Source organism: Buteo buteo, chromosome 5 (assembly GCF_964188355.1).
Source record: "Buteo buteo chromosome 5, bButBut1.hap1.1, whole genome shotgun sequence".
Classification (NCBI taxonomy): Eukaryota; Metazoa; Chordata; class Aves; order Accipitriformes; family Accipitridae; genus Buteo; species Buteo buteo.
Genome location: NC_134175.1, coordinates 35996787 through 36023272, shown reverse-complemented (window position 1 = coordinate 36023272; position 26486 = coordinate 35996787). Strand labels below are relative to the sequence as shown.

The 26486-nt window shown below is 63.4% G+C and overlaps 1 protein-coding gene across 1 annotated transcript in view; it reads left to right on the top strand.

Moving 5' to 3' along the window:
• Positions 1-6346: 6346 nt before the first annotated feature.
• The window catches only part of ASIC4 (acid sensing ion channel subunit family member 4), a 63727-nt gene continuing 43587 nt past the window's right edge, over positions 6347-26486 (top strand). The window contains exon 1 of the mRNA XM_075029340.1: positions 6347-7000. Coding sequence (XP_074885441.1) covers positions 6347-7000 — 654 coding nt within the window. The remainder of the gene's footprint in view (positions 7001-26486) is intronic.

The window sequence follows — 26486 nt, the reverse complement described above, 5'->3', positions numbered from 1 at the left end:
CCCATCCTGCACATGGAGCCAGCACCCCGCTTGCTCAGCCCTAGCAAGGAACACACACCCCCCGGAGGCAGGGCAGCAGACGGAGGTGCCCCAGCCTTGCAGGGCATGGCCAGTGCTGCCCGGGGGACCCCACGCACCCCTGAGGACCTTCCCTCACCCAATGCATGGAGCAGGTCTGTGGTCCCCAGACCCGCCATGCACCCTGGGCACAAGTCCGGGAGCACCCAGTAGGGCAGAGTGGCCATGGCAGCGTGCAGGCAGCCCCTCTCATGCCCGGGGATGGGAGGGGGGCACTCGCCACCCACCCTGTGCTCCCCCCCTGCCTGCTCCCCCCCTCCCAAGCCACCCCGGCTTGGCCAGGCGCTGCATAAATAGCTGTTTGTGTCTCCGCTCGGCCCCTGCGTGGGAAATAATATCGGCTGATGGAACATAATGCCCTGCTTCACATGTTCAATTTTATCATTTTCCGAGGCAGGCAATCTTCGTTTAAAGCTGAATGGGCTGGGGAATGTTAATGAAGCGCCGGCGCTGCTCTGCACCGCGCTTTATCTCTTTGAGAATAATTTGGGTGAGCTCGGAAATAGAGTTCCCAGTCCCAATTCAAGCAGCGGCAGCACCGCATGCCGATAAAAGTGTAATTCCTGGCCAGCGCATGGCCCTGAATACATGACAACTTAACCCTTGGGGCCCCGTTGGGGTGGTGCTGTCCGCAGCTGCCTGCCTGTCTGCATCGGGCCCGGCTGCCCTGTATGCCCAGCACCAGCCTTGGTGCTCAGCCTGGGCAGGATGGGGTCTATTGCTCCCGCTCGCCAGGGCTGTGGAGCGAGGCGTGCAGCCCGGGGAGGAGAGATAAGAGGGCAGGAGCAGAGCTGGAGGAAATCAGTCTCCCTGGACAGACAGGACCCCACAGGCGGATCTGCGGCAGCACCAGCCCACAGGGTGCCCGGGGATGGGCACTCTGCTGGGAGAGGGATGCCCCAGATCCAGGGATGCCCAGGCACAGGGATCAGGGAGGGATGGGGAGAGGGAAGGGGGTAGGGGCTGGGCTGGGGGACCAGGCTGGAGGGAGGCAGCAGGGGAGATGGGTTCAAGGGAGCAGCCCAATGCATGAGCATCCCATCCTACAGAGACTGGCAGAGCAGGGTTGGGCACTCGTGGGCTGAAGGCACACGCCTGCCCTGATGGCTGAGTGGGGGCCTCCCCCAGGAAGGCCCTGGGCCCCGGTGGTGACAGAGGGCAGCGAGGTGAATTGGCAGGAGGTGTTTGCTGGTCCATGGGACAAGAAATGCAGGTCAAGAGTAGCAGGCAGCTTGAGCCCCAAGGAGAAAGCCTTCGGTGGTCTGCCTGCTCCTGCTCTGAGTCTGTCCACAGGGCTGGCTCCAGCTCCCACCAGCCGTGCTCTTGCAGTGGGTGCCTGCACGGGTGACCCTGGGGCCCTGCCCTCCCTGTCCTGCGTGCAGCTCCCTTCGGCTCCAGATGCAGTGGATGGGTGTTGGTGTTCTCAGGGCAGCACAGCACCCTCCAAGTGATGGTCCCCATGTCCTGGACCACCCCACCCCGAAGATGCTGGGCAGGGGATGCCTTGGCCCATCGAGGGGTCAGCAGAGCACCTCAGGCACCAGCCTGGGCCCCCTCCAGTGGGGCAGCGAGTGGGTGCCGGGACAGACCCTTCCCTTGGGAATAAGCAGGGCGGGCAGGTTTCCAGCACCGTTAATCAAGGCTGCGAGAGCCGGGATTAATGCGCACTCCAAGGCTCTCCAGTCCCAGCTGTGATCCAGCCCTCTGCTCTCAGCCAGAGCCGCCTCCACGCACTGAATTATCAGCCTGAGTAATTAAGTGGAGAGCTTTGTTTTAATGCAGACATCTGATGCCTTCGCACCGAGGAGCACAACAACTGTCGCGGGTGTTTATGCTCCGTGCAACACATCTGGCTCACAGGGAGAAAATCCATCTCTGCTGCTGTGTGAGATTAAAGAGAATGCGGCCCGGGTGCGGAGAGAGGAGGGATGGCTCGGCAGCCAGCGTGGTGGGCAGGATTCCTCCCCGAGCATCGCCCCACCGGCTCCTCGAACCCTGCCAGCAGGAGCCTGTGGTCCAGGGCTACCCAGCAAAGCACACATCCCCTCCGCTCCTCAGAGTGCAAGGCAGCACAACACTTTGTGAGAAGAGGGATAATTACAGGCTCAGAGATAAATGGAAATAGGGCAAAATAAAACATAGGTTTATCAGAGGTAGATGGTGCATGGCTCACCTGATACCTGCTGCTGATAAGGGAGCTGGCTTTTGGGGGAGGAGGGATGCAGATCTCAAACCAGCTGCTGTGCCATGCAGAAAATTGTTGCTTTGCACAGATTAGGGGATTAGCACCAGCACGAGGAGCTAGAAGGAGGCTGGTGTGGGAAGGAGCAGGCTGCGGGGAGAGAGGAGATAGCAGGAAGGGAAAGGGCTGCTGCTGGGACCACTGCAGATGTGCCTCATTTGATAGCTTCTTCTGTCACCCCAAAAGTGGGGGGCGTGGGAGGGACCTGCTGATGGCACAAAAACACAGAGCTTTTCTCTCTGCTCGGCCCCCGAACCACTGGGGCTCTGCTCATCACACCCACCTGGGTCGTCTGAATGGTCTCACGGATCTTTAGTGCCTTTCTTATGGAGCAGCTTAGCTGGGCAGGCGCTGGGGTGAGCTGTGCCTTCACAAGCCCCTTCCTCACTGGCTTCTCCTGGCATCTCGCAGCTCCCGGGGACCCCATCACTTTGTGGGTGTTGGCAGCAGCAGGACTCCCTCGCTTGGGGCCCCATGGCAGGGCTGTCTCCGTGAGAGAGCCTGCCATCACCTCCAGCCCCTCCAGCCCCTGGCTCCTTGGCACACCAGGGACGGGGAAGGGGCTGTCGAGGCCGAAGGGGACGGCAAGAAGGACTCCTGGGTGAGGGGAAAGGAGGCTCCAGCCGGGAGTGTAACTAACTGCTGCGTGCGGTGCTCCCAGCGTGAGCATCAAAGGAACCCCATCGGGAGAAACTGTTTTCAAGGAGAAACGCTCCAGGTGGTTTCCAGCAAAAACCACACACTCTGGGCTGCTCCCCCGCTAAGCAAAACATGTCGGTATTTGGCCTGGGACCTCTGACCCTGTGCTGATCTGGCCAAGGAGCAAATGCCGTTGCGGTTGAGCGAAGTTGCCTTGCCGAGGCTCGTCCGGCTCCCCGCGGCGTCGAGCAGCCAGGGCTGGTGCAGCTCTGCTCCCCAGCAGGACTGCCCACGGGGACTGGGTGCTGGGAGATGCTGCTCTTGGGCACGGGGACATTCGAGAGCCTTTGGCAAAATCTGGTGACAGAAATGGAGCTGGGGGAGTTCGGATGAGTGGCATAAAACTAGCCAGCTCTCAGGCAACCCCGGGGTAATTTGAGACTGGGAAATTTGAGCTGAAGCGGCAGGGGCCGCACAGCCACCTCCGGGCAAGCAGGCTGATTTATTGCCTGTATGAGCCGAAATTGCTGCCCATGCTGGGCAGAGAGGCAGGACCAGATCCCCTGCCTGGGGATGCTCATGGCAGAAGATCAGAAATGCCATGCAAAGGAGACGCACAGGAATGGCTTGAGACGTGCCAGCCAGTTGTGCCTGGCTGGGCATGACCGCTGCCCACACTCGATGCCACTTCCCAGCCAGAGCTCTGCAGGCAGAGCCCGTGGCGGGAGCAGAAGAGCCCTGAAGCTGCAGGATGGCCCTGGGCACATGGAGGTGGTGGCCCCAAATGGGTGCAGCGGGGCACCAGGCTGGCTACGGGCACTGCCCCATGGGGACTGGAGCTGCGGCCTGTTCACCTGGGATGGGAGAAGAGGGGCTGCCACCACCAGCGCCGCGTACACCAGTGTCACAAGATGCCACCACGCTCCCCTTGTGTCCCTGGCCTGCCCCATCACGCTTGCCTCCTTGGCTGCACCCAGCGCGGGCGGGGGACAGCTGTCCCTGCCAACTGGAATTAATTCCCTGAGATGTTATATCAAATGCTTTAATAAAAGCCTGATACATCACACCTCCTGTCTCCTCTCCATCAATTCATTTAGCAATTTTACCCAAAAAAGGCAATCAAGTCGGACTGGGCAGATTTATTCTGTGTGAGCTCCGAGCACATATTTATTGCTCCCCATTCCCCTGCCCTCGAGGTCCTCAGAAACATTTTTCTCTTAATATTTGTTCTATTATTTTACTAGGGATGAAGCTCTGTTGATGGGCAGTAATTGCCTGAACTGGCCTGCCTTCCCGTGATGGAGATTGGTACCTTACCGGTGGCTGCCTCCTGCTACCCTGCTCTCCTGTCCTTCCTCGGCAACATTATTGACAGGGAAAGTTCATTAACAAGCCCCTTAATGACTTCAGCCGCGCCAGCCCAGCCCACAACGCTAACCTCTCCCGTGGTTTCCCTTGGTGGCTGCTTGCAGGAGGAGACATCGCAGGGTGTTTTCTGCATCTCCAGAGCCGCGTGGGTGCCCAGGCCACTTCGGAAACCCTGCTGACTCCCCTCGCCAGCAGATGCTGCCCCTGCATGGGCTCTCATCCCCCCTGTTTTGGGGGAACGACCCCCCTGGGCAGGCTGTGTTGGCCAGGCGGTGCAGGGGAGGTCTGGGTCCCCAGTGGTGGAGAGCTTTTGGGGGATCCTGGGAGCATCCCTGAGGCCACCTGCCCCCCAGCAGGGCTCCCCCGTGCCGGTGTTTGCTCTGCTGCCTGCCATCCCGGTGCCCGCAGCCTTGTGAGCCAGGCTGGCGCCGAGCCAAGCGCGATGCCGGGATTAGGCACTGCCTCCTACAAATGAGCTGTTAATTATCATAATCTGGTAATTGAGAAAAATCTAATTATGCAAAGCTAATGGATTTAGAGCTGTGCTGGGGAGCACAGGCCAGGGGAGCGCAGCTGGGCAGGGCCAGCGTTGCCGGCCTGTGGCTGCAGACACCACGGGGCCTTGCAGTGCCTTTTGCTCCATTCCGGGCCCCACCGGGTGCCCGGCCAGATCCGAGCATCCTCAGGAGAGAACCCAGCCCTCTCGCCCCCCCACCCCAGCCCCACTGGTCCTGGGCACCACCTCCTTCCCGTGTCCGGGCATCCTCGCCTCTGATTTCCCCATCTTCCCTCCCGGGAGGTTCCTGTGCCCAATGTGGGGAGCAGAGTGGGGGAACACAGGCCCCCTCCCAGCTTGGGCATCCTCCCCCAACCTGACCTGTCCTCCCCAGCCCCATGGATGCGGCTCTGCTCTAGATCCCCATTCTGCTCCCACTGCCAGCGAAACAACACTGCGGGATCTGCCCAGGTAGGTGCCTGCGTGGCAAGGCTGGTAGGGAAAGGCAATACTTTTTACTAGACCAACTGAGATGGTTCAGAAAAGGAGATAAGCTTTTGGGTACATGGGTGCTTCTCAGTACTCACAGGCAACTGTTTTCCTCAGCTATATCGCTGGCTCATAGAAGATTCTGCTTCTTCCTGCGCCCCTCGAGGGTGAGGGATGCTGAGCTGTGCTGGCCCCAGCACCGTGCCAGAGCTCCTGGCCTCAAGGTAGTGCCACACCGGAGAGCCGCCCAGCATCCCCACGGTGGCACGCAGGTGGTACCAGCACCTGGTGCCCCCCTGGGGTCTGTGTCACTGCCCCCCCGAGTGCCCTGCCACCCCCTATCCTTGCCCTGTGCTGGTGGGAGCCTGCTGCCTCGCAGCTTTTGGGGAGCCCGGAGGAGGTGCTTGAGCCCAAGGGTGCAGGAACTGTGACGAGAATGGCACTCGGCACCTCGGCTCCTTGGCCAGCCTGATGTTTCCGAGCGGTGCTCCTGCAAGGCTGGTGCAGAGCTTGGGGGCCCACCACATCCCCGTGGCCAAAGAGCCACTGCCCCCCAAGACACAGCTGCCCACGTACCTCTCCTGAGCCCGGGGCCATGCAGCCCTGCCCCGGGCGGCTTCTATATGCCCTGGCAGGGGGATGTGAGGAGTTTGCCTGCCTCTCCCTCCCGGGGGAGCCCACGCTAAGTGCACAGAAATGGTGGAAGTAGAGCAGGACTCCAGCTAATTGCCTGCACCCCCAGGGGACAAGCGCTGAGAACGCCCCGAGCTTTCCAGGATGTTTCAGCCTCTGGCTCCGGTTCCCGCAGGATGCGGCAAATCACTAAGTACGTCTGTGGTCTCGGCACTCAGCGAGCTTCCCGCTCGGGGCAGGGTGCGGGCAGCACCGTGCCGCACTGGTCCCACCCCGGCACTGGCGCAGGCTGCCTGCCGCACAGCCCAGCCCGCCTGCCCGTTGGCCGTGCTGGTCACCCACTCCTCAAACCTCCTCCAGCACCTTGGGCTTAGCAGGGAGAGGCAGAGCCGTCTGGCAGCATGTGGCTGGAGGAAGACCGGAGGGCCCCCCCATGCCCCTGGGGTCCCCCCCAGCCCTTGGCATCCCTTCCTGCGGGGGGCTGCCCCGACGAGCACCCAACACGCGACGCTCCGGCCCCGCAGCGGCGCCCGTGCAGCCTGGAGGAGTTTGCCGGCCGCTCCACCCTCCATGGCATCCAGCACATCTTCCGGCACCGGCGCTACACTTCCCGAAACCTGCTGTGGTTGCTGGCCTTCCTGGGCTCGCTGGCCCTCCTCATCCACGCCTACGCCAAGTGCGTGGGCTTCTACTTCCAGTACCCCCACAGCACCCAGCTGGAGGAGGAGACGGCGCGCAACAAGACCTTCCCCGCCGTCACACTCTGCAACCTCAACCCTGCCCGCTTCTCGCAGCTCTCTGGCCATGACCTGTATTGGGCAGGGGAGATGCTGGGTCTCCTGGATGGGGCTGGCCAGCCCCTGGTGCCAGAGAGCCCAGAGAAGAGCAGATTGGAGGCTCTGCTGGGGACGCTGGCCATGAGCGAGGAGGAGAAGAGCCGCCCCTTCGACCTGGAGGAGTTTTATGGGCGCGCGGGCCACCAGCTGGACCTGGGCGAGATGCTTGTCCACTGTATGTTCGGTGATGAGAAGTGCAACGGCAGCGACTTCCAGACGGTGAGTGCCCAGTGGCAGGACGTCCCGGGGGGGCAGGGAGGGCTGGGCACGGCCCCTGTGCCCGCAACCGCAGCCTGGGGCACTGCTGGCGTGCTGACAAGGGGATCCTAGCCCCCGGTGACCGGGGATCAGGGGTGGGGAAAGCTGCCAGGGGCTGGTTTTTGCAGGCTGTAAGGCTGCCTGGTTTGATGTGGGGTTTGTCGGGGCTGGGGCAGAGCCTGTGCAGAGCAGGGGTGCGCTGGGCTGGGCTGGGGGTGCTCTGGCAGGGCTTGTGCTGTGAAGCCAAGCTGAGAGGCACAGGGAAAGGGTGGGCTGGGGAGCCCAGCCCTGGGACTTGCCCAGCCTGGATCAGCCCCAGCAGAGGCAGGCTGTGACCCGCAGCCTTGCTCCAGCCCAACCGGGAAGCCTGGCTCCTTACCTCTCCCGTGGGCTCTGGGGGAGAGCCAGGCTCCCGAGGGCTTGTGGAGGGAGGGAAGGTAGATTCCTGCCTGGAGGGCTTTGGAAGGGAGCAAAGCATATCCCGTCCTAGCAGAGCAGGAGCCAGGGAATGGGCTGCATCTAGGCAGTAGGGTAAATGAGTGGATGGAGGCATAATCCTGCTCTCCCAGTCAGCATGGGGATATGCCTGTGGGCACCAGCACAGGGAGGTGGCTGAGCTCTAGTGTTATCGGAGCTGGAAGAATTACAAAACTTGTGAAAGTCCCGGTGATGGACGCCACGCAAGCGCCCTTGCCTCAGATGCTCGGCACAGGTTTGCACAGTCCCAGTTCGGCTAAGGGTGAGGGAGAGCCACAGCCCTTGCGTAGGGGTCCAGGGAGCCACCCGTGCCCCGCTGGGGTGGGGAGAGCCAACCCACGGGGGCAGGCAGGGCTGTGCAAGGACAATGCCCCACGCCGGGAGCTGGCACCCCAACCCTGCCATGCCACTGGCTGGCGGGCAGCCTGGGGGGCTGCCTAACCCTGCCTGCAGCCTCCCTGGGGCACCGAGCGGGTGCCCACCGCTGCCATGCTGGGCTCTCCCGGCTGGCAGCCGCTGCTGGCTGGCAGATGCAGAGCTGCGAGTCGGGAGGGTCTCTAATTTAGCGTGACGGCTCCGCTCATCGCACTAATGAGAACAAAGCAGGTCTGCCGCGCAGGGCCCTGCAACCAGGTGTTAGGCAGCTGGCAGGAGGCACAGCCGCGTGCCGGGAGAGCGCCGACGGCGAGGGGGGACCCGCAGCCGCCTGCGTGGGCCAGCTCATGCAGGGCCGTGGCCACCGCTAGAGCCAGGCTCCTGCCACCCTCCAGCATCTTCCCACCGGCCGCAGAGCCGCCGGTGCCCAGCCGGGTGCCGCAGGGCTTGGGTGCATGTCACCCTGGTGCGCCGGAGCCAGGCGGGCACTGCGTGGGGATGCGGGCAGGGCAGAGGTGATGCCCAAGAGGGAGCCGTCACCTCCCCTCCTCTCTTCTTTGCTCCTGAGTCAACAGCTGAGGATTACAGGGCTGTAAACAAGGGGATCAATGGTGCTGATGGGAACATTTCCTGGTAATAGCTCCGGCCTGTAAAACACAGCTCAGGGGGAGGAAGGGGAGGCTCTGCTCTCAGAGCTGTTAACCCTTCCCACTCGCAGACATGGGCTGGCTTCTTGGTGGTGAGGGCTCGGACTCAGGCTTGCTGGGGCCAGGCTGGGTGCCCCAGGCTGGGTGCCCCAGGCCAGGCAGGGGCTGGGTGCTGGTGGGGTAGAGGCTGTGCCCCGAGGGCAGCAGTGCTAGCGGATCGAGGGGCTATCCCGGCCCTGGGGACTTGGGTGACCAGCCGTGGGCCAGGCTGCTGTGCCTCAGCTTGGGCAGGCACCCCGAGCAGAGCCGAGGTGATGTGCAGCAGTGTGCCTGGCCGCTGGGCACGCAGCAAGGTCAGCGTTTGTCAGCAGTGGGATGCCGAGCTGGTGATGCTGGAGGAGGCGTGCCGACCTCTGCGGCTGCGGGGTGGCTGGCCTGCACTGCTCGGAGATGGCTGCGAAGAGGCAAGTGTCATCCCAAGGAGGAGCTGCCAGCACTGACGGGAAACGTTCATGTCGTCGTAGAAGGATGCTCAGCCCTGGTCTGTGGTGCATGGGAAGATAGGGGCTGCCGCGGGCAGATGGGAGCAGCCACTGCGGCATCCCCTGGCTCCTGAGCAGGGCAGAGAGTGCCGTCAGCCCTGCCCGGCAGCCTGGGCTGCAGGGCTTCAGACAGGTGAAGAGGCCTCTTTCCGCTGTTTGCAGGGGAGGGTGCCCAGGTGGGTTTCCTTCACCTTCCTCAGGCACCTCCTAGGGCACCTCTACCAGGGATCCCAGCCTGTTCTCTTCACTACCATCCCCCTGGGAGGAACAAGTACCCCAGCAGGCTCCAGGCTCGGGCACCAGCCCTGCCCCTAACTCTCACCGCTGCCCATGCCACAGCTGCTCACCTCACTGCCAGCCACCTTGCTGCTCACCTCCACGCACAGGCTGCCCTGAACGTGCCACAGCCCCTGCACACGTGCCTGGCTGTCCCATCACCCCAGCATCGATGCCTGCTGGTGCCCTCCTCCGCAGGACTCCCCGTCACCGGTGCCACCCCAGGACACTGCCCTGCAGCCACACAGCCACACCGCTGCGTGCTGCACGCTGTCCCTACCGCCTCAGCAGGACAGCGGGTGGTGAGTGCTTGGCACTCGAGCGGATGCCTGCATCCCTCGGTGGACATGGCCTGGCCACGGTGCCCTCCGCTCACCCTGCTTGGGGCTGGCAGGTAAATGTCAGCCTATTTTTATCTGCTCCCTCATGGGGCGGCTGTTCCTTCCATTCAGATGAGCAGATGTACCTCCATTTCTCATCCTGCTGGGGACCAGGGTTAATCTCCCTGAAATTCACCTTCCCTACTTCCCGGAGCTGCCCTCCCCGGGGCTGAGCAGTGGGAGATCACAGACTAATCCTCCCAAAATGAGCCGGGCTGCGGTGGGCTCTCCACGTCACACCGTGGCTCCCGAGAGCATCACCTGCGGGTGGGGAGGGCCAGCTCCCCCCTCCAGGCTGGCAGGGGCTGCCTCCTGCCAGCGGCTCAGCGAGGCTGCACGGGGCCAGGCTGGCTGCGGAGGATGGAGAAGGCGCTGGGGTGGAGCGGGGATGTGCCATGGGGTTTGTTTGCTTCCTGCTGGCTTTCTGTGGGGCTGGGGACACGGGACTTGGAGGACGACCCAGGCAGCATTGAACAGCATCGGTGCAATGTGTAGCCAGAAGCACAGGTAACGGGGCTGCAGCCAAAACACCCCTGGTGAGCACCGCCTGTGTAATTATACCCGTTTCCAGTGGTTTTCCCAGCCAGTGCAGACCAAGGCACTGCCGAGGGGCTGGCGTGGCGGCCACGGCCACGCACTGAGTGATGGTGTGTGTAATAGCAGGGCTGGCGGGTAATAGCAGCCTTGGAGTCCATCAATAACCCCGCTCCCTGATGGATGCCTCCCTCCCCTCTCCTGGCACAGCCGGCAATTAGTTACAGCAATGCTTGCCACTCTCCCCACCGCATCGGCACCGGTAGCGCCAGGGTTTTTGGCAGGGCGTGGAGGTGGCTGTGCAGGTCATCCAGGCACCCTCACCTTCACTCCCACCCTTGTGCCTCAGACAAGAGCGGATATTTTAATGTTCTATTAATAGTTTTACCCCCTTAAATTATTGATCTGAATTTACAGCCAGAGCTGCCAGCTTCACAGTGGGCTTTCTCAGGAATCAATCTGGGATGCTGCATAGGAGATTGGGGGCAGAGGGGAGGGTGGGGGGTGAGCCAGCCAGGCTTGGGGCATGGCGCAGGGCTGGGCATGGGGGGCAGGACGGTGTGGGGCTCCCCGGGCACCCTGCTCACCTCCCGCCTCTGCTGAGCTGCCTCCGGACGATGCTCTCAGTGCTTTTCCTTTGTGAATGCTGAGCCCAGGCCCTTCCTTCCTGGCTGGCAGGTGCCAGCAAGCCCTGGGCAGCCGGTGGGGACGGCACTGCTATCTCTGCCGCCCAGCCGCTGCCTGCCTGCTCGCACCCAGCTGCCTACGGGAGCATCTGTGCTCGAGCTCACCTCCCTGAATTATTCAAAGCTTCCCTGGGTGCCGCGGGAAGATGATAACGTCGGAACCGGGGATGGATGGGGAGCTGGGGCAGCCGGTGGGGAGCTGCTCCTGCCCGTGCTCGGGGTCTGTGCCACCCCCCGGACGGGTCCCTCCGCAGCCAGGCTGGCTTTGGGGACAGGGCTGACCCCCCTCCAGAGGAGCCGGCATGGGGCTGTGACCCTGCGGCCGGTGGAGGAGACGTCACCGACGCGGGAGACGAATGCGTTGCCCCTCCCGCGAGCACCCAGGATTGTCCCCAAGGGTGCAGGCGGGCAGGTCGCGCCGGCAGGCAGGGAGCCGAGGCAGGCAGAGGCGGCAGGGCCACGCGAGGTGCCCCGGCGCGGGGGTGGCGTGGCGGCGGGGAGGGCGGGAGGGGGTGCGCAGGTGGGAGAGCCCCCGGCCCTCTCGAGGCTGATTGCGGATCCGCCTGGCAGGGGATGCGGAACCTGCCGAAACGGCGGATTTAATTATCTCCGCGGAGCAGCGGGAAACCGGCACGCGGGGAGGGGGTGGTGGGTACGCGGGGCTGGGGCGTCTCGCAGGGGGGACAGCGAGGGCTCGATCTAGCAGGGCTGTGCCCCCCACAGCCTCCAGCCCCACGGCAGCCACCCACTGCTCCCATGCCGAGAGCCCCCCTCCCGGCTCCCCTGCAGGAGGGGCACAGCCCCACGCTGAGTCAGGGTCCCCCTGTGGTGCTGGGGACCCCCTCGGCCACGCACCACCTCGCAGCCCCCTCCCCGGCCCCAGCACTGCTCAGTATGCTGCACGCTCCCTCTGGGCACTGGGCAGGAACTCTTCATTTCACACATCGTTTCCTGCTGCTGCTGCAGAGCCACCCGCAGTCCCATCCCCGTCCCCCCTCGGCTGCCCCTATCCCCATCCCCTCGGCTGGGGCCGGGACTGCTCGGTGCTCGCTGCCGTCCATGTGCCCCTGGCACTGCCCATGGCCATCGCACCCTGTCCCCTGGGCACTGTCCCTTTGTCACCACCTGCCAGCCCCGTACACTCAGCACTAATCCCTGGCACCATGCCCCATCCCCTCCACCCCGTCCCCTTATCACCGCTTGCCATCCCTCTCCCCTTGGCTCTTCCAGTGCCCCCCTGCCCCCTTGGCCCCTCTCCTTGCCAAGGGGCGCTCCCCACTGCCAGCCCAGCCAAACCACCCCTGCCTGCTCCGCTCTGCGCCTCGGCGGGGGAAAACCCTGCTATTCTCCCGAGAGGTGGGCCCTGGCATCCCAGCCAGCCTGGACCTGGGGGGCTCCTTGTTGCCCCAGCTGCTGCAGCACAGGGGGGTGCCTGGCCCCGGCGGTCCCCAGGTGTGGAAGAGTTAACAGGCAGGGCCAGGCAGGAGGGGCTGGGAGATGAGGGAGCAGCGGGAGAAACCAGGAGTGATCAATACCGTGTGCTGGAGCTGTGCACAAATCGCAGCTCGGAACCATAAATCTCCCTCCCATCACAGGCGATGAGGATGAGAGAGGAGCTTATCTCCCGGCTGCGGCGCTGCCAGCCGCTCCTCCTACACGCGCCCCGCCACACGCCGCCATGGGACTGCGCCAAGCCGGCCGGGAGCTGCAGCCCCCCATCTTGCCGGGCACCCCACGGCCTCCGCAGGGCAGGTGGTGGGTCAGCGGTGGGGAGGCTGGCAGCTCCCGGGTATGTATATAGCTGGGCTGCATCCGAGAGGAGCAGGCGCATGGGTTCAGCCAAGGGCTGGAAGCCAGGGTGATGGGCTGCCTCTGGGCAAGACATCCTGGCCTGGCTGAAGCCGCTCTGGCTCTCCGGCTGCTCCTGCCAGCCGCCTGAGATGAATCATCCCGGGCGAGTGAGTCAGCTGCCGGCCCCCCGGCACGGCCACCTTGGCAGCAGGGCTCGGCAACAGCATCCGCTGCTCTTCCTCACCCACCCCTCGGCACAGCGGCGGGGCTGTCGCTGCTCGGCTTTCTGCAAGGGAAGAGCAGCGTGGGGGGCATCCAAAGGCTTGGGGAGGGACAGACAGCACGAGGGACTCGTCAGGGTCCCCAAGAGTGACTCCAGTGCTTTGCATGTCCTTTCCAAGCCAGAAGCCCGCTGACCCCCGTCTGAGCACCAAATGCTCCAGGCAGGCTCGGACCACGGGCACGTGGCAAGCAGCCTATCACTGGTGTCTGGCCAGGATCAGTTTAATCCGTCCAACCCAAGGAAATCCAGCTCAGCCTGTTCTGGAAAGCACCAGCAGCAGGCAGGCAGGCAGGCAGGCTATGCTTGCGACCCCATCCCATGGCCCTGGCCAGCCTCCAGCTGCCCTGGTACAGCATGACTGGTCACTTGCCAGAGTTGGGGTGAGGCCAGGGCTGCTCTGGCTGCATCCAGCTCACCACCGTCTCTGTGCCAGCAGGCTGCTGCCCAGAGCATCCCCCAGCTGAGCCAACCAACATCCCCGCACCCAGAGGAGGGCACACACGCTGCCACTTGCACTGCTGCACGCGAGCCTGGGGGCTCCTGCCAGAAAAAGCCCAGCCCTGTGCAGGCAGCGCTGGGCCGTGGTGCCCTGATCAGGGGAGGACCAGGACCCATCCCTGGGCGCTGCCCGGACCCAAGCAGGAGGCAGTCCTGGCTGCCAAGGGCTGGCAGCTGCCACCATCACGCCCAAGAGCCCGGGCTGGCATGGGTGACGTGACGCTAGCCCAGTGTGGCATCAGCCATGAGCTGAGCCCCCGAAGCAGGCAGGGGTGGATGCTGGGACCCTGGGCCTCCCTGGGATCTCCCAACCAAGCCTGCTCAAGAGCAAATGGCTGTGCAGTCAGCAGCTGAGCCGGGATGGATTTATTGATCCAGCATCCACAGGGGCGGGAGCTGGGAGGGGCTCGGGCTTTGATCAGCCTCCCGCAGATGAGGCAGACATCAAAGGCTGGTGCGTGGGCAGTGGTGGCCTCTTTCCGGGACAGCAGGGAAATCCGGCTGCTGTCCTGCTGGGCATGGCCGGGGCTGGGAACCTGGCTGCCCACAGGGAGCTGGGGCTGGGCTTGGGCAGCCAGAACTGGCACCCCCACCCTTTCTGGTGGTGCTGGGGAAGGGAAAGGGCTGGCAGGGGCCGGGGCATCCCTGGATGAGGCTTATCCCCGGGGAGGCAGGGGGTGCCACACGATGATGGGCAGCCAGCCTCCCTCTCTGTGCTGCCGGCACTGGGGCATCCACCATCCCTGGGAAAAGCAGCAGGCCAGGCTGCAGCTGCGTCCCAGGGGATCACGGGCAGCAGTGCGGGGCAGGGTTGGCCCCACGGCTGTGCCCAGCTCTGCCCCAAAGGTGGAGGAGTGGGAGAGGTGAAGGGAGCAGGGCAGATGTTAGTGCAGCTGCTAAGCAGGGGTGACAGGTGGGATAAATGAGCCCGGGCTCTCCAGGGGCCAGTAGATTAGAATCAATAGGAAGCAGGAATAATTTATTTGTTTGATATCGCCTGTTAATTAACTGGGCTGATGTGTGTGATGGGGAGCGGCAGGAACCCCTCCACCTGCTCAGCTGGTGCCTCTCTGTGGGGGCTAAGACTGGCGTGGGGAGTACTGTCCCCACCAGCGCAGCACCCATCCCCGCTCTCAGCGCCGGGGCAGGACGGGGACAGGAGGAGACGGCATGCGAGAGCTCCCGCAATGGCTTGACCACCTGCAGCGGGGCACGAGGCAGGGAAGGGGCGCGCATGGGGATGCTGCATGGCTGGAGGGCCAGCGGTGCGCACGGTCCCCTGGCTCAGCATCCCCTCCCTGCCCTGGGAGGCTGCAGGGAGCAGGGATTTGGGGCTGGGGGCACCACCAGACCTCATCCTGCGCCTCCCCGGCTGCTGCGGCACCGGTGCGGGCCACGTGCCCACTCCACCAGCCGAGCGTGCCTCTGACCAGGGCCACATCTGAGGGCTGCCTCCACCTCCTCCCGCATCTGCTTTGTCCCCAGGGCGGCTGGCTGCGGGCTCGCGCACGTGTCACCCACACTCCTGGCACGCGTCCTTGGCCCTGCTTCGCCCGCATCCTGCCGGGCTCGCCCGCGTCCTTGGCAGCTCCGGTGGGAAGGGCTGCGAGCGCAGCTGGCTGGAGACTTGCCCCAAGGCAGCGGCACCCTTGCCGGGGTGCGGGCACACAGCCGTCCCCAGGCCCCCGTCGGCGGGGTGCTATGCTGCCCTGGCTTCATGGCCCTGCCTCAGCCCCCTGGCCCCAGGCAGCACCATCACCTTCCTCTGTTTTTTTTTTAAAGAATAACATTTCTGCTAAATACTTTAATCAGATTAGTAGCAGTGTGTCTGCAGTGCTGTTAAATCAATGCTCCCCAACACATCTCGGCGGCTAGAAATCAATTACTGTTTAAGCCGTGCCTTGGTCCCTGGCCTGCGATCAATATGGGAGATGTATTACTCTCCCGGAGTCTTTCCCACTAAAAACCTTTCATTTGTATAACAGGAGCTCAGGCAAAGTACCGGTGCCCTCCCCTCCAGCCTGCTCCCTGGGGACCAGACAGCCCCATCCCAGCCCAGCGCTGGGCAGCTGCTGGGCATTAGCTGGCTCGGGAGCTGTGTGCCACTGGGTTGGACAGTCCTTGCTCCATGGGGAGATGTGTGAGACTGGGTCAGCACAAAGGCGTCCCCCACACGCTGGGGTGGCAGGTTGGAGACCCATGGGCAGGGGTGCCTGGAGCCCCCGGGGCTGCCTGGCCCCTGCTCCAGTGTGGCTGGATCCCCTGCCTGCCCCAGTGTCAACTGCCCCGGGTTCTGCCCATCACTGCATCCCCGACCAGGGCGCTGCCAGACCCAGGCACCTCACAGGGAGGGCACCACCACTCCCCCTCGTGCCCCGGCCCCAGAGCTTTGCCCCTCTTCAGCCCCCTCTCCCCACAGGGCTTTTTACTCCCTCCTCCATCCTTGTCCCATAATTTGGAGATTGAGCTCCATTATTCATGATAAGGATCTTTAATTAGCTGTGAATATTAATGACTTACTCTGTAATTAATCATGCTTTGCATGCTGTGGAGGGGGTAGCTCCCACCACCACCATGGCTAAGTATGGGTGGGGAGACCCGCTCCAGCGGCAGGGGCAGCCCCAGGGTCTCACCCCATCCCGGGTGAGATGCGGGACCCGGGGTGAGGTTGCGTGGGGTGCTGAGCTGAGACCCTGCGTGTGGGGCAGGTGCCACCAGCCAGTCCTACTGCTTTGGGGTCAGCACCCCCACCCGCCCCATGGGGAGAAACTGGCCCTCCACAAACACACTGGCAGCTTCCCAGCCGGAGGGTCCAGCCTCCCGCCCCCAGGCTGGGGCTGAGGGGTGCTGTGAGGCACAGCAGGGTGCTGCTTTCACCCTGCTCCCTGCCCCGGAGCTGGGGGCAACCTGGGCTCTGCTGGCATCATATCCCCCCCCCCCCCCCCCCGCCAGCTCCTGAGAGTGCCTGGCGAGGGATAAAAAGTGGCTTTCAAGGCATCCACATCCTCTTCTGTCCCATGCAGTAGGCTCCAGGCTGGGTCCCGCCTGGGGGCTGCCAGGCCAAAGGACTTCCCTGCGCAGGTCAGGTCTGCATTTGCCGAATCCCAGTGTCACCCCTACGCAGCTGCGGGTGCCCTGCCTGAAGCAGGCAGGAATCATCCTGCCCACAGCTCCCTGCACTCTGCTCGCCTGCCTACACGTTGCCTCTTGGCTCCTCCCGGCAGGGAATTTGCACAGTCCCAAATCCTGCCTGTTTTCCCCAAATGTGGCTCTCACCTTCCCTGCACCGAGAGGAAACTGAGGCACCAGGGCTGGCAGTGCGGGGAGAGCCCCCACGCTGGTGTCACACGCTTGTCCCCATCCTGGCACGATGGGGACGTCCCACGTGCCGGGTGGGAGTGCCAGGGCTGGGTGCCCCGGCTGCCGCCGCGGCGGGTGGTGAGCAGAGGCGCCCGCTGCCCGCCAGAGTCCCCCCGCCTGCCCGCGCCAAGGGCTCCCGTGAGGGCAGAGTTTGCTTAAACAGAGACAGATTTAACTATTTCCATTACAGCGAAATGATGAGGCCCATAAACTTTATGGCTCCGTGCGCGCGAGAGCGGCTCTAATGGCCTTCGCCATCTGGAGGAGACGGCTCCGTGGGGGACCCGCCGCCCGCCTGCCCGCCCGCCGCCAGGACCCGTGCGCCGAGCCAGCACCTTCCCGGCACCAGCACCGGCGCGGGGCTGCCAGCACCTGCGGGTGGTACGATGCCACCGGCTCCCCGTGCGGGGCCGGCTGTGTTTGACCCCAGTGCGGTCCTGCCGTGGAGCAGGTGAGCTGGACGTGGAGGTAGCCCGGCTAACGCTAGCGCTCGTGGGGGTCCGCAGCCCTGCCTGCACCCACACTGCAGCGGGGTGATGGGACGGCACCCCTGGGTGCCTCTTCCTCCCATCTTCTGCTCCCCTGCTCCACAGGGGTGGCCTGGGCGTAGGTAGTCGCTTTGGTCCTGCCTGCGTCTCCAAATGCCGTGGCTTCTAGCATGCTCCCCGCCACTTCTCCGCTGGTGCCGTGCTGCAGGATCTGTCCCTGGCAGGAGCAGGCGGGCTACCAGGCTACCATGCGCTGCACGCCTGACCGCCCCTGAATAGCCCCTGCCTGATGTCTGCTGGCTTCCGATTGTGGCAGGGATACAGGGGGGCTGTGGGGCGCCGGCACCAATTAACCCCTACAAAGGTATCGCTGCGATCCATGCAGGGATGCTGCCGGGCTGGTGGTCCAGGCAGGGTGCTGCGGGCACAGCTCTCTCCTCTGGAGGGGTGGAGGGACGGTGCAGGTGAGGACACACAAACCATCACCTGCGTGCTGCTAACCCCTGATTTTTGTGGCTCCCGTGGCAGCACCCCATGGCACAGAGCATCCCCCCATGATCGTGGGCCAGGCTTAGCGTGGGGGAGCAGGAGCGATAGGTAGGCAGCTGCATGGCCACCGCCAGCCAGGGCAGGAAGGCTCCGGGGCTGCCAGCTGCCGGCCCCGCACTGCGAGCGAGGGCTGCTGGCACGGTGCTGCAGCAGAGGATTAGGTTTGGTGCAGGAGAGCCAGGCGAGATGCTTTGAAGTCTCATGAATATGAATCAGTGGCTTGGGGCGGGAGCGGAGGGTCTGTGGCTAATCTCTCCCTTGCCATGGTGACAGGTGTGACAAACAGCATGGGGGCCGCGAGGCGAGGGCAGGGAGCAGGCAGGGGACAAGGGATGGGGCTGCCCTGCCTGCACAAAGGGCAGCCCTGGCAAAGGGGGGCAGGCGGTTGGGGTGTGCTGGCGTGCTGTACCCGGGGCCCTGCAGTGCACCCCAGGGAGCCTCTCCCATCCTTGTGCCCACCCGAGGTCCCCGTCCCCCCACCCCGGCAGGGTGCTGTCCCCATAGATGCTGGCACCCCGCCAGGCTGCGGGCTCGAGGGCAGAGGCGGCGGCGCGGCCGCTGGCAGTGCCCGGCTGGCACGGCACTGAGGGTGCCCGAGCTTGTCGCCGGCAGCCAGGCAGGGAGTGCAATGCAGGCAGGATGTGGCCCTTCGGGGCCGGCCGTGCAGGCAGCGGGCAGGCAGCGGGCAGCCACCTCGGCTCAGCCCTGCTGGGTGCTCGGACAGGGGTGCAGGCACAGCTGGGGCTGGAGGGACCACAGCTGGGGAAGGCACCCACCCTGTCCCCTGCTCATCCCACCGCCAGCCCAGCCCTGTAGGGGTTGTTAGACCCCAGCCGCGTCCCATCGATCCAGGCCCCGGTGCCATCTGCTCGGCGGCGCTGTGGCCCTGCCTGCCGTACCCCAGGCTCCATGGAGATGTCATGTTTGGGTCTGCTCCTCCTGTGACAGCCTGAAGCCCTCCGTGCTCTCCTAGGAGACAGTAACTAGAGCGGACGCTCGCTCCTAGCAGGACGTGACTGGGGCTTGCAGAAGAGTCTCACAGATCAATTTGGAGGTTGTTTTGATGCTCTCCTGGTTGCAGGATGGTGGTGGCAGCTGCTTGCTCAGCCCAGGGGACCATGCATGGACAAGCATTGGCTGGCAATGCATGGTGGGGCTCAGTGAAACTGTTTGGGCTCGTACGAGCCACAGGGCAGGCTGTCGGCTTCACAGCCCCACAAAGGCTGCGGGTGCTGGCAGCGAAGCTGTTGTTTGCTCTGAGGGGTGCCCGGAGCTGCCCTCTCTCTCTCAGCACCCATGGCCCAGGATGCTGTGCCTCCGGGCTGGGCCAGAGCGCTGAGCAGGGGATGCTGTCCCGGTCTGGAGTGCTTTCCGGAGGACAGGGAAGGGAAAGCAAGGGCTGGAGCGATGTCGCGGCAGGAAGACGGACAAATGCAGAGCAGATGTTTAATTATCAGCACAGCGTTCTCGGATCCCTGGAAATCTCTGCATCCAAATGTAGATCTTTTACGAGAGCATACGCTTCTGCTGAGAGCTGGAGCTGTAACATAGTGCCTACAAGCTGGTCACCCCACCTTCCCGTGGATGGTGTATTGCCAGGATGGGCACGGTTTGCCTCTGCTGTGGATGGAGCACCTGCGGGGCTGAAGCTGGGCTGGAAAGAGCCACCAGAAACCATGTGCAGCTCTCGGGGATGAAGTTCTGCTGCAGGCTTGCAGCCCCGGAGGCAGGGCCCGCCGTCCATCCCTCTCTGCAGGGACACGCTGGGATGCAGCAACTGGCCCCGGTGCCCAGCCGCGAGCCTGGCCAAGAACAGGGGCAGGCAGGGGCTGGAAACTGCCTTCTCCTTACATCCATCACCGCTGAGAGCTGGTCCCTACTGGACCAAGCAACTCGCAGACATTTCTTAAAGTCCTTCAAGACCTTTGAGGTCTCTGTTTTATACTGTAAGAGTTGCTGGGTGTAGGCGTGCGTGGCATCCCTGCGGACAGGCGGTCTCTCCTGTATCTCACATCCCTCCCGTGGCCCTTGGCTGTTCTCTGGCACACCTCGGGGAGGTGGAGGGCTCTGCCGTCAGCAGAGCAGGAGCTGGGGGAGGCGCAGGCAGGGCAGGCAGCGGAGCCACCCAGGGCTCTGGGCTGGCCCGAGCTTTGCGCGCTGCTTGCCTCTTGGCTGCTGGAGGAGTTGGAAAGGCTGCCTGCCCTGCTGTGGGCCACGTGCCGCTGTAGGTCCCTTGAGACAGGGATGTGCTGTAGGCCCCTGGAGACACCCCAGCGCGAGGCTGCAGCCAGACGTGGGCCTTGTCTCCAGCACAGAGCCCAGTGCCGTGTCTCTCTAGTAGCATCATTTAGGCAAGGGCCAGCTGAGGGCAGCCCCGGTCTCCCTGCCTGAGCGCTCGGGCACGGTGAACCCGGCTGTGCTGAATAAAGGAGTCAGCAAGAAGTGAGTCCAGGCTCGTCCTCACCCATGGGCAAGAGTGAAGGGCACCAGGGCAGAAAGCATTGAAGACCTTTCTCCAGCATCACCGCGAGAGACCTCTGCAGCCCAGGGGAGCCCCCCACGCCAAGGCTTTGCCGCAGGAGTGGGTTCAGCGTGGGGGCGCTGGGCTTCCCTGAATCCCCCCGCTGATCCCGCGCTGCTGCTGGGGAGATGCCCATGCCGAGGGAGGGATTTCCAACGGCACATCAGGGATGCCGGTGGTCTCTCCCCGGCTTGTCCGGCTCGTCCCTGGCAGCCCAGCCTGCCTTCCCTGCTCTGCAGTCACTGCGTCCCCTGAGGCTGTAAACATTGTGGATTCCCTGCCTCGCCTGCTCAGGCACCTTGCAGATTCAGGACATGTTGCTGTCTTAAAACCTATCAGGTTTCCTGTCACCTCCCGGGGCCCATGAATCTGCGGGCTGGTGGTGGAGCTAGGACTGAAATGACCCTGTGGGGGAAAGGCTCTTGCCACCCCTCGCACCACCTCCAGCTCCCAGTGTGGCTCCTCAGCCCGCAGGTTTATAATTGCCCCCGACCCATGGGAAACTGCTCCAGCCCCGCAGAGGGGAGAGTGGTCCCCGGCATACTGGAACGGGCTGCTCTTCCCCGGCTCAGCCGGAGCTCCCAGGGACATCCCAGGCATCGGGTACCACCTCCAGCCATGGCCGGTGCCGTGCCCTGGCTGCCAGCTCTGCCGGTGGGCTCAGAGCTGGGGCAGGCAAAGGGCCCGTCATTCCTGCCAGCCTAATAAGCCAGGACTTAGAGGCCATGACATTTTTCCTTCCGCTGTCACGCTGCTTGGACATGCCGGCTGTATCCCTTCCCCCGGGGAGGGGGGAATTAGTGATGCCGTGAGTGCCGGAGCCCCGCGGGGCAGCGGCAAATGCGGGCTACACGTGCAGCCGACAGCCCCAAACTCTCATAAATCTCCCTCGCATGGCCCATGGCTCACCTAAGTAGATTTGATTTGTCAAATATTAAAATTAATTTAGGATTGAGTGGTGGCCTGTGTACGCACCCTGCTCTCCTGCCTTCCCCCCGCTGCCACCTCTGCTCCTGCCCAATGCATCATCTCCGGCCCCGCGCTCTCGCCCCAGCCGGGGTGCCGGGAGCCGGGATAAATCATCCTGCCGCTGCGCTCAAAGACGAGCCGATTGCTTGCTCGGCGGCAGGGGATCACAGGGGAAATCACACCGCGTGCCGCCCGCTCCGTGCCGGGGGCGGGGGAGACGCCACGCTTAGGCAGAGATTTATTTATTTGCTTTTACTGGGCTGGGATCTTTTTTTTTTTTTTTTTTTTTTTCATCTCTCAAACGCCCACCAGGGAATTGCAGCCCCTGGAATATTAATGCCACGCAGGACGCCGGCTCGTTAAAATGTCACCTGGCTGTAATTTCTCCTGCGCTTATTATTCCCTGGGGAGCGCGAGCTCCCATCCCTCCCTGCCCACAGCGGTCCCGGCACGCGGGGCAGCCCTGCCCATCCCCTTTGCCGCAGCACGAGCGCTCCTCCATCACGTCGCCCAAAATGTTCCTGGCCCTCTTCCACCACCGCAGAGGTGGGCTGCACCGCTTCCGGCATCTCTGCTGAGCTGAGCCCCGGGGACCGATGCTGGGAGAGCCCCGTGCCACCGGCCAGCACCGGCGAGGTGCAAACCCAGCCTGGCCGACGCGATGGATGAGGGGTGCTGGCATGGGCAAGGGGGGGAACGGGCAGGGGGTCGGCCAGCGGACAGTGCTGGCGTGGGCTGGGGGCAGGGTGGCACAGGGAACAGCTGCCTTAAGGAAACTTTGGCTCAGTTCCTGCAAATTAATGTTTTTTTCCCAAACAGTTTCCTGGCGCTAAGCGCGACGCGGGGAGCAATTATCTTTAGTGTCGATGTTATTACCATAAAAATTGCATTGAGGACTTTTCTCCTCCGATTAGAAAGTTAACGATCATCACTGCCTTCATTGTTCCCCGCACCGTGCTCGCTCTAATAAAGAGTCTGTGCACTTTACTTTTCACTTAGCATGAAAATTACCCAGCTGCTGCTGTGCACGGCTGTGCAGCCCCCGCGCTCACCTCCCAGCGACGGGCCCCTGGCAGGTACCGGTGGGGAGCAGCCGCCGGCACGCCGGGGACGGACGGGCTGACCTGCGGGCTTCCCTGCGTGGCGGGAGCCGGGGGTCAGCTCGGGGCAGGGGATGCCAGCAGCGGGGCTGCCTGCCCCACGTGTGCGCCGTGGGAGTACCTGAGGGATGCTTTTTCATGCGTTTTCCTCCAGGGATGCGCCGTCAGCGGTCTCTGCCCATGCCCATCCGCGGGGGGTCCTCAGCCCCCCAAAACCCCAGGGCATGGGGGGTCACCCCTGCTCCCTTTGCAGAGGGCTTGGAGCAGCTGGGATGGGTGCAGCCTTGCCGCGGCGGCTGCACTCCCGGCGTGAGCCTCCGCCATGGCTCTCCATGCATGGCTGAGCTGGGGGTCCCGCCTGGCCACGCTCCCGTTCCCTCTCGTGGGCAGGGGGTGAGGGGTGAGCCCTGCTGCTGCCAGCTGTTTGCCTGCCCTGGCATGCAGGCAGCACGGCATCACTGCTCACAGCCAGCCGGTGCTGTGCCTGCCTGTGGACATCCAGGCTCCGGCACTCACCGTCGGTCCCACCGCCTGTGATTTTCACAGGGAATATTTGTATCGTTTTGCTCGATACTGGCATAGCTCTTTAAATTCTCCAAGTGCTGTAAAAATCTTAGCTAATCTTCAGAGAGCTTTTTTTTTTCCGAAGCTCTTCATTACTCCCTAATTGTTCAAACTTCTCTTCTTTTCCTTCTGATTAAAAGCAGATTTCAAAAGTGCATTTCAGTTTCTCAGCTATTTTCAAGTCAAATGGATTCCATCCCCCTCTCCATGTATTAATAACCTGTTCTCGTGCATCCCCCAGTGAGCCAGTAAAAGCCCTTCTGAGCAGAGACAAGGTGACAGCAGCACTCCGGAGGGAGCGATTGGAAGGGGGTTACAGCTTGGAGGGAGAGAGATCCATCCATCCAGCTATCTATCATCCACCCCGCTATCATCCATCTACTGGAGAAATAACATTTGCAATTCCGCTTTAGCTCTTCCTAATAATCATTAATTTTTTTTTTTTTTTTTTTTACCTTCCCAACCAGTAGCAGGAGGAGACTCAGGGGTTTGGGGCACAGGCAGCGTCGCAGGGCTTGGGGGGTGTGAGAGGAGGTGGGGGTACGGTGGGGTAGTGGGATGGGGTGCGGAGGCTGGTGTGTCTGCGTGCTGGCGTGCGGGATGGCTGCGCCGCTAGGTAGCTGGAAGAGGGGAAAGCAGGAGAACACAGCACTGGTCCCCAGCACATCCCGCAGCAGGAGGGAGTGTGTGCCGGGCTGGAGAAACATCTTCCCAAGGGGATTGTGGGATGTGGGGACTCTGGGGGAGAAGAGCAGGTGCCGTGTTGCCCCGGGCTCTGCCCCTGCCCAGCCGAGTGAGCCTGGTGCTGGTCCCAGGTGCAAACGGTGCAGCGCAGTGACAGGCAGCACCCAAGGGTGCAGCGTGCATCATCCTCTCACCGTCCCCTGGGACCGGCCCCAAGGATTCCCATTCCTTCCGGCAGAGCCCCGGCTGGCCTGCCGCGAGAAACAGGACAGTGATGGATTGTAGCACATACACATCTTCCCAGGGAGGAAATGCCAGGTCCTGCGGGGCTCCGTCAGCTGTCAGCAGCAGGCAGGGCAGGACCACGGCCATGCCAGGGAGCGGGTGCCGATTTCCAATGAGCGATGCAGAGGGTGGGAGAGGAAATCCCGGATGCCACCGCCCAGCCCAAGGGCTTCTTCCCTCTCTTGGGCACCTTCCCTCCTTTTAGTTACTGCCACGCAACCTGACTCAGGCAAGGGCAATGGCCCCATAAAGCACCCATGCTGGCCTGGAGGTGCCTGGAGGAGACCCCAGCACGGCCCAGGGGATGAGACACTGCGGTTAACGGTCCCGCTCTCCAGCAGGCTTCAGACCTGCCCCCAGGTTGGCCTGTACCATCTTCGAGCCACTTGCTGCTCTTAAACCATCACCTGCCAGTGCCAGTGATGATAAAACTTTTAGAGCTTGTGAGCCATCTCTTTGGTCACCAGGTTCCTCAAACCCAGGCTAAGACAATCCTCTGCAGCTCTGAGTTTCAGTGTCCTCCTGGATGGGCACGCAGCCGCCCCGGGCCCCCCGCCACATCCATGGCAAGTCCAAGGTGTCACCTGTGCCCCGCTGGAGAGATCTCATCTTCAAGGGTCTCCTCATCCCTCTGGATGGCTTAGGTCACCCATCACACTTCCCATGGAGCTGCGTGGGGCAACAACAGGGAGCTGATGGGGCTGGGAGGTGGGAGAGCCGGGGGAGGTACCAGGGGCTGGCACCGGCACCTGGGAAAAGCTGCAGGCAGAGTCCCTCACACCAGGCTCAAACCTTCAGGAGATGCCAGCAGGTCATGGCTGTGTCCATGCCACGGGTGGAGGGATGCTGGTGGCCCAGGCACGGGGACAGACACTGTGTGCTGTGGTGCCGGCATCCCCTCGGCTGGCCTGTCCCGGCAGATGGCAGCAGGGACGCATTGCAGCCTGGCAGCGCATGGGGACCTGCCTCACGCCCCGACCTTGGAATAATCTTCAGTAGGATTAAGAGCTTAAACGTATCCGTGTAATTGCCAGGCCCCTGCTGAGCTGGAAGGAGCGTGAGTGCCAGCACAGGGAGGCAAGTGCCCAGGCGTGCCTCGCTCCCCCCCACTGCCTGCCGCTGCCTGCTGCCACTGCCACCACCGTGGGCACCGCTGGGAGCCACCACCCTGAGCATGGACAGCTGGGAGCAGGCGGGTGGCTCAAGAGGAGAGGGTGCTTGGTGTGGAAAGGGATGGTGCCCGGGCACCTCCAGGGAATGGGCCCCGCAGTGGGCTCCAAAGGAGGATGTCAAGTGTGCAGAGCCCTGGGTGTGCTGTCCACACCTCCCCAGTACGGCCTCGGTCCTCCCAGGCACCCCTCTGGGCACCCACCTCCTCTGGCACCCCTCTGGCACCCACCAGCTCTGCACCCAGGAAAGGACATGGGGCTGTTCCTGTGTGTGCCCTGAGGAATAAGGAGGGTTGGCCGGGATGCCAAGGGCCGGGGGACTGTGTCCTGCCAGGCTGAGCCTGCCTGGGTGGATGATCCAGAAGGGTTTGTTCCCCTGCCCAGGGGGAGAGGGGCGCCTGGCTGGTGGTGTCAGGATCTGTAGGGTGCTCAGTGTGGGTTTTCAGCACCCATCAGCAATCAGAAGACACTCAGGGTTGGCAGAGGTGCCAGGGGGTCTCAGACACCCCCAAGGAGCACCCAGGTGCTGGGCTAGGGACACCCGGAGCACCAGTGTGGCCCCTGCCCAGCCGTGCCAGGGTGGTGCCAGCACCCTGGTCCCGGCCCGTCCGGCTGGTGCTGTGCTTGGCACGGAGCGGGAAGCTGCCATCCCAGCCCCCTCCCTGTCTGCCTAATGGTCCCTGACATTTAAATGAGATTTAGTGCTCAGCCCGATGCTGAATATTCATGAGCCCATGCGGCCCTGACAGCCCGGCTGGGGCTGCTCTCATGATTAATAATTTGTTTTTCCCTTTACTGTAAACCTCACCTGCACTCGCTGCTTGCTCTGGCACCACCAGCCCCGTCGCTGCCAGGGAGCATCCGTACCCTCGCCCGGCGGGTCCTTCACCCCCCTGCCTGCTGTGGGACACCCACTGCAGGGCCAGGCAGCCCCCCAGGAACCAAGCCAGGGGGTGAGCGGCACCTGCCAAGCACCAGGAACCTCTTCGTTGCTCCGAGTGGGCCAAGCCCTGTGCAAGGGGAGCAAGCGTCCCGCCTGCTCCTGACGCAGAAGCAGCCCTGGACACCCGGCCTCTGCGAAGGAGCCCTGGGGATTCTGTGTGGGCCACCCCAGGAAGGGGGCTGCAGCCCACAGCAGTGCTGTCCCTTGCCCTCTCCCTGCACCCCAGGTTGGGTGCCAGCGCAAGCCCATGGTGGTGGGTCCCGGAGTAATTCCAGTTGCCCCCAAATAAAGACGCCTGGGAGAGATGCAGCCAAGTCCTCCTGCTG